At 46.8% G+C, this 7,423-nt stretch overlaps 1 protein-coding gene across 3 annotated transcripts in view; it reads right to left on the bottom strand.

Annotated features, from left to right (window-relative positions):
* Sfmbt2 (Scm like with four mbt domains 2) overlaps window positions 1–7,423 on the bottom strand; it is a 181,052-nt gene that overhangs the window by 16,829 nt on the left and 156,800 nt on the right. For all 3 annotated transcript variants that reach the window (XM_013349026.2, XM_026783078.1, XM_026783077.1), the window contains exons 17-18: window positions 2,774–2,949; window positions 267–433 (exon numbers count right to left, since the gene is read on the bottom strand). In XM_013349026.2, the coding sequence (XP_013204480.2) occupies window positions 267–433; window positions 2,774–2,949 (343 nt within the window). The remainder of the gene's footprint in view (window positions 1–266; window positions 434–2,773; window positions 2,950–7,423) is intronic.

The following is a 7,423-nucleotide window of genomic DNA, read 5'->3' as shown; positions in this document are numbered from 1 at the left end:
GAGCCTGTCCTGGAACTAGCTCTGTAGACCAGGCTGGTCTCGAACTCAAAGAGATCCGCCTGCCTCTGCCTCCCGAGTGCTAGGATTAAAGGCTTGTGCCAACACCGCCTGATGACCTGCCCTTGGTCCCAGGATCCCACTGGGAGAAAATAGACCCCCAAAAGTTGTTTTCTAACCTCCACAGGTACACCACAGCATGCAGAAGCCTGAATTCTCACTCTTCCCCGCCCCTCATCCATGCTGGAAGTCCTTTAAAGACAGCGTACCTCCCCTGAGCCCGCTGGGAAGTCCACAGCAGAAGATCTCCGTCTCTTCTGCACAAAGATAGATTTCCGTCGTTTCCTTCTCCTGGACGGTTTTGGATGTCCACTTTCAATGCTGCTTTCCCCAATTGGGGGTTTAATGATCTTCTTTCTTTTTCCATAATAATAGGCTATAGGGAGGAAGATGAGCTTACTGAGTACAACCTATGATAGGTTCATCATAAAGCCAAAGCCCACTGGGAGATCCCTGCCCTTGATAGTCCCAATTCTAGCCAATGGCTGGTTTTTGTTTGTTTGTTTGGTTGGTTCGGTTTTGTTTTGATTTTCTTTCCCACCGCAGCTCAGTTTCCAGCGACAGTGATATCCAGGCTGAAGGGTCTAGGCCTTTTGAAGCTTTGTGAAATGAGCTCTAGAATCATCTCTCAGTTCACTTACAGGTCACAACCTCTATCCCTTACCCTTTCCCCAGTGCCCAGGACTACAGGAAACCAGATCTGCAAAGTCAACATTCAAATCAACGGAAGTCCTCATTCAAGTCAGTTCTCTCAGGAGCAGTTGCTACCCAGCAAACCCTTCCACTGACCAAAGATAAGGCAATGCAGAAATGAGCAGGGAGGTATGAGCATCCAGGGATAGAATTCACTATAAAAGGAGAAGTTGCCTCAATTTTTTTTTTCAAGTTCAAGGCCAGCCTAAATCACAAAGGGAAAATGTATGTGATGGTTGGGGTTGTCAACCTGACAGAATCTAGAATCACCTGAGAAGAGCCTGTGACCTTGCAGGTAGGGAGTTATCTTGACTTCATTCACTGAGGTGGGAAGCCTCACCCACCATGGGCGGCGCCATTCCCTGCTTGGGATGCTGGACTGTACTCTGAGCGAGCTGGCAAGCGGAAGACTGAGAACTAGCCTGCACTCCCTGATTTAGATTTCTGATTACAGTCATATCATGATCACCATCTAATTCCTGCCACGGCAATGCCCTTGCTCTGGTGGATGCAGCTTGGAAGGATGTGCCAAAATAAACCCTTCCCTGCTTAAGCTGCCTCTGTCACAGTATTTAATCAATCACAGCAACAAGGAAAAGACACTAAGACACCGTGTCTCAAAACACTGAAGCCTGGGGATGCAGTTTGGTGTCAGAACGCTTGTCTAGCATGTGCAGACTGACTTCCATGTCATGAGCCATCTCAGCTAGATCAAGTATGTAGGTGGAAAGGCGTGGGATGTAATACAGAGAACAAATGACCCTCTGATCTTCAGAGGGACTGAAAGTGGGAGGCTAATTTGTCAAGTACATCTGTGTGTGTGTGTCTGTCTGTCTGTCTGTCTATCTGTGTCTATGTAAAGAACAGAGCCATACTGTGAACAGTATCTCAACCATCCTTCTATCCCTGGTACCAACAAAGCAGGTGGCTGTGGTTCACACAACACTGACCATATTGTGTGGGCCCTTAAACTCCAGTAGGTGGCTGGAACTTGGGTTGCTCGAGCCATCTTTCCTGCCACTACCCCAGGCCCAGAGAGAACTAAGGAGAGAACAGCAAGCTCAGAAGCTGGAGTTTTCAGAGCTTGAGATGGCCCAGGCATAGGCTTCTACAGTGGCCTACCAGCGAGGAAGAAGAAAGTTCCTGGAATAGAGGAAATGAAGGGCTGAGGGAAGCTGTCAATCTAAGACAGAAACCTCTCAATGCCTGGGGGTTGGCAATGACAAACGCTACACGTTGGGAACGTGGGGCCAACTCAGAGTCCTGCGTAGTAGCGGGAAAGCCAAGGCAGCTGGGAAGGAAGGGGTATGGCTTCTGAATTCTCCAGCGATATGCCTGAGAGAGTCCTGGGGAAGTCTCCAAGCAGAGAAGAAACCGACATGGTCAGGACAGTAAATAAAAACTGCCCAGAGACTTTTCTGCTAAGGGGTGAAGGAGCCATTAGCCAGAATTGTGGCTCATATCTTAATTCCAACACAACCGGGCAGGAAAAGGAGGAGGAGCTGAGAGGGTGCCGCAGCCTGAATTACTGAGTAACATTTAAGGCCATCCTGGGTTACAGAATGAGAGACCATGTCTCAGAAACAAAACAATCAAACGAAACCTAAAAGAAGTAGTATTACAAATCCTGGGTGTTAGGACAAGAAGCGAATCAGAGTTATTAGTCACGCCCTGCTTCCACCCACATGGCTTAGGCCTCAGCTGGTCCTCTGAAATTCTCACTTCTCCATCCCCAAAACCTTCTCATGACCACCCTGGTTTGAACCAGTCCACCCCTTTCTATGTCAGGCTCAGAACATACAGGGACCTGTACAGAATATCTTAAAAGAGTTCTCCAGTTTTTCTTATGAAAAACTATGCAAAGAGTTAAAAAACAAAACAAACAATAACAACAGCAAAGCTCCGGTGTGACCCGGCAAAGCTCCGGTGTGATATGACAAATCCCAAGTGTGACCCAGCAAAGCTCCCGTGTGACACAGCAAAGCTCAAGCATCCAGGTGTCACTCCCTTCCTTTGTACTCACTGTATTTGGTTTTGGTGTGAATGGAACAGTTCTCTGGGCAGTTTTCGGAGATCAGCACGGGACTAAATAAATTTGGACAGCACTCCAGCTTGGCACAAACTCGCCGGCAGAAATTCGACACTTGGTCTGACGTCCGTACGATCTTGACCACAGCCCTGTACGTTTTGCCTCTGTACCTGGAAAATACAGGATGGAAAAGGAACGGTGAGTCCATCGTCAGACTTACTCCCTTAGACTGGGAGGCACACCTAGCCTTAGCGCATTGTGACAGACGCGGATGTTGTCGCCTGCAAAGTTCACACGTGAGAACGGTACATGGAGTTATTAACAAAAGCTTCATTTTATAAATGCCACGATGGTCTAGAGAGATGGTTCAGGGGTTAAGAGCATTAGCTCTACTTCCAGAAGACTGGGATTAGGTTCCCAGTCACCCACAAGATGGCTCACAGCTATCTGTAACTCTTGCTCTAGAGGATCTAACCCTCTCTTCTGGCCTCCCAGGGCATTGTGGGCACACGGAGCACAGAGATACACATACGCAAAACACCCCTATACACCAGCCAAAAGTACATACATCTTTTAAAAGAGTCATGAAGTTTCAAGCCAGCTTGTGATTTTGTGTGGGGCCTCATTCATAACTCTCCTAGGGGGCACACAGCCAACAGGCCAAGGATTGGAGACACACAGCGTTGCTAAGGGATGAATTTGAGTTATCCTGAAAGGTGTAGGATGTGTGGCTGCCCGCTTTTAGGGCTTTTGGGAAATGAGTAGGATCACAAGGTGTTTCTTAGTCAATGGACTGATTTCTCAGTGGACTCATAAGTTGATGGCATTACTGAGAGAAGGTGGAGACTTTGGGAGTGGGGCCTAGTTGAGGAAAATGAGTCACTGGAGTGTGCCTCCAGAAGGCTTATCTCGGCCCCAATCCTTCGATGGCTCTGCTTCATACAGTTTCTGTGAGCTGAGCAGCTCCGATCTACCATCCACTCCCGACCATGCTGCTCTTCCCTGGACTGAAACCTCTCAAACTCTGAGCTCAAACCAGAGCTTCCTCCTTTTGTTTTTCTCAGCCTAGGCATTTTGCCACAACAACAGCAACTGCAAAAACAGACCAGCACAAGTATATTTCCAAACGGACATTTCTATTTTCTAATAACATAGCTGTGTTATAGCTTCTGCTTTCTTTTTATACTTCCTTACAATCTCACTGGGGATATGGTTGAGAATTGTCCTCTGGTGGGCACAAAGAGCAGGGTGGTAACACTAAATCTCCTTAGTAAAGATTTCTACGTAGCAGGTTCTCACCATGCCTCATACAGTCTCACAGCTAAGCTTAGTGTGGCATAGTACAGCATAGGATATATCTAATGGCGTGGGCCTCAGAATGAAGCTAATGAGATCTAATGGGCTTTCTTTTTTCTCTTTTAAAAGTAGGAGTGCAGACTGGATTGCGAATGTGCTTTGAAAAACTCTGCAAAGTCAGATCATTGAAACGACATCTTTGTCAAGACAGCACAGCACGCTGCTGAAACGGGGGACAATCTCTATTACTCATGAATGGCGCCTGTGCAGCACGGTTGACAGGCAAGGAGGTCACAGTCAAGAGCAGAGAAACACAAAAGATTTTATAAGATAAGCCAAAACAAAGAAAACCCTTCACGCAGGCGTGTGACATCAGTCTAACACCTGAGAAGTCCTGGAACAGAGAACATTAGTAGCAGCTTTAGTGCCCACAGAACCAAAACTGACCGAGCTACTGCAAGCAAGCTATGCCAGTGACAGAGACAGGCTGCTCTGAGTTAGAAATACCAAAGGATTCATACAGAACAGCAAAGCCCTTCATCATATCCCGGCCATTAGAGTAACCAGCTATGTCTCTCTCTGGGCTGGCCAAGTGACAGGTGGTTCCATAAATAAAACTGACTCTGAAGAAGCACTCACTCCCCTTCTACCATGGGTTTAGCTTGCTAGCCCCAGAGAAGTGCAACCAATCCTTCCTGGATGCATGCTCAATCAAGAGTTCATTGGAGACCCAAATCTCAAACAGATGAGGTCACAGGGCCCAGACAGAGTACGTGCTCAAAGACTAGATAAGGAGACCATCATCGTGTTCAAAATCAGAAGATCAAACTTTGTTTACAACCCTTGGTCCAGGAACAGAGAGAGGGCTCAGCAGTTAGAAATGAGCGCTGCTATTGCAGGGAACCCAAGTTCGGTTCCCAGTTCCATCAGGCAACTCACAATCTCTCATAACTGCAGTTCCGGGGAGTGGGGGGTGGTTTCAATGCCTCAGTCTGTGTGGGCACCTGCACTCACGTGCACACATGACCACCATCCCTGCCCACACATACACACATCATATCATACACATATAATAAAATAAATCTTTAAAAGCCTTGGTCTGAATCACAATAAAAAAAACGTGCTGGCAGAAGTGAAGAGAAAAAAGTACTACTTAATAGACTTCATCTTGCTTTTTAAAATTAATGTCTTTCTGCAGTCTATAGTATGTTTTGCCTAATAAATCATTTTTCAAAATCTTGACAGCAAAAAAAAAAAAAGAATAAACTCTAGCAGGAAAAGGTGCTTTGTATTTTTTCTCTGGTCTTTCATGTCCTGGGACCTCTACCCTCCTTGTTCTTCAATCCCTCTGATCTTTGAGGTTGCCTTTCTATATGGTCAGAACTCAAATCAATGCTTTGTAGACAAAATGATGCTTTAAATCCAATGGCTTTGCATCACTGTTGATTTTTTTCCTCTAGAACCTTCATGGACCCTCTGCAGAGAGACTGCTCTCTCTGTGCCCTGCGACCGCTGCTGGGCTGAGCTTTGCAGGGAGAAGGTCTCGTTTCCTACTGCTGCTGCATTCCCTGACAAGAATAGCCACTCTGAGAGCACACTGCATCCCCAGGTTGGGGGGAAACAGAGAATATACATTTTTTTTTACAGGTCCATTTTTCCCTTGGAAGCTTTATCTTTTCCCTGTTTGTGGCCCTACAGCTCTGCTCGAAAGACCTTGATATCGAGAATCTTGAAGTCTCTTTGAAATAAAAAAAAAAAAAAGGAAATAGCACGACACACAAAAAGCAGGGGAAATGTGAGAACCAGGTCAGATGGCAAACTGTGTAAGAGGAACTCAAAGACAAAGCACGTACGTTTCGGAAACCTACCGTGACAAAGTGCATCGCGAGACATGGAAAGAGCGGGGCTGCTTTCTGTTGCCAAGGGGAAAATCTTATCTTTCCCTTACTATTTCTGTGGAAACGGGAGCCTTTTCTATTGTCTTATTAACTTTTAAAGTTAGTACACAAAGTAATGGGCTTCATTATGACAACCAAATACATATGTCATTGTACTGTCATATAATGAAGAGAGTGTTTTACTAACATCTCCTGGGATTAGGAAAAGCCCATCTAAGTGTACTGAAATGTGAATTAAATCACGGTCAAATAATGATGGCTTTCTCTCACATATCTAGATTCCATGGTGCTGGAGGGACTGAGGAAGGAGAGTGTAGTACTGGGTAGGGTCTGTAACCTGACAAGACACTGCTCCTCCAGAGCCTGGCTGTCCCCACTCTGGCGGGCAGGGTGCTGCAGCCACACAGAATCAACTATGGATCTTTGAGGATCTGCCTCCACTGCCCAAAGCTGAGTGCCTCCCATCTAGCCACTGGCTGTGGAGGAAGCAAAAAAAGGCTTGGTGATTGGGCCCAGGACAATCAAGATGGCGTCTTTAATCCTATAGCTGCCCATGAGCCACTGATGATAGGTATCCCTGAAGGTCGCTAGCCACCTGCCGAATCTCACACCTCTCCCCCCACCAATGGTCTCTTTCCTACAGTCTTCCAGGGGGCACTAGCACTGGGTTAGGTAAGGCTGCAGTGGTGGTAGGGCTGAGGAGGCCATTGTCATATGAGACTAGTTATATGGGGAGGTCTGTTACATAAATTCATTCCCAGTAGAGACCACTCCTGCCTTTCCACGCAGAGGAAGAGGCTGGCTCACGCTCCAGTCTCCTCCCATTTGCACAGTGAAAAGCACAGTCAAGCTGTCAGGGTCTAAAAGATTGTTGCTTGTCATGAGAAGGAAAGAGGGTGACACACCCCAGAGAACCGTCACCAGCGGGCTCCTGAGGACTGTAAAGCCGTCATCAATAGCAGCTGCTTAGAAGGAATGCTATGATCAGGGATGGAGAAACCCCCGTGCAGACAGGCATTTCCTCCTGAGAAGATGCTGGGTAAGGTTTTGCTGAGGACCTACCTCCCTGCCATCCTTGATAGAAGAGGTAATATGTTGCCATTGTAATTGAGCAGGATGGAAAGCCAGGTGTCTGTTTCAATTCTATCAGGCTGAATTTAATAAAAGCTCCCATCAACTCAGTAACATGAAAATAAGTGTAAGCACTTGCAAAATGAACTCTTCCTGTCATGGAATGGTTTCTGGCTGATTTAGGGAGAGCAGTGCTTTTAATGAGACTTAAGAAGTTTGTGTTCTGCCACATTGGAGCACCGGACAGAAATCTCAAGGTCCAAATCAGGAGCAAAAGGAGGGGGAGCACGAGCAAGGAACTCAGGATCGCGAGGGGTACACCCACACACTGAGACAATGGGGATGATCTTTCGGGAATTCACCAAGGCCAGCTGGCCTG

Source organism: Microtus ochrogaster, chromosome 16, assembly GCF_000317375.1.
Source record: "Microtus ochrogaster isolate Prairie Vole_2 chromosome 16, MicOch1.0, whole genome shotgun sequence".
NCBI lineage: Eukaryota > Metazoa > Chordata > Mammalia > Rodentia > Cricetidae > Microtus > Microtus ochrogaster.
This window is presented reverse-complemented; position numbering and strand designations above follow the sequence as displayed.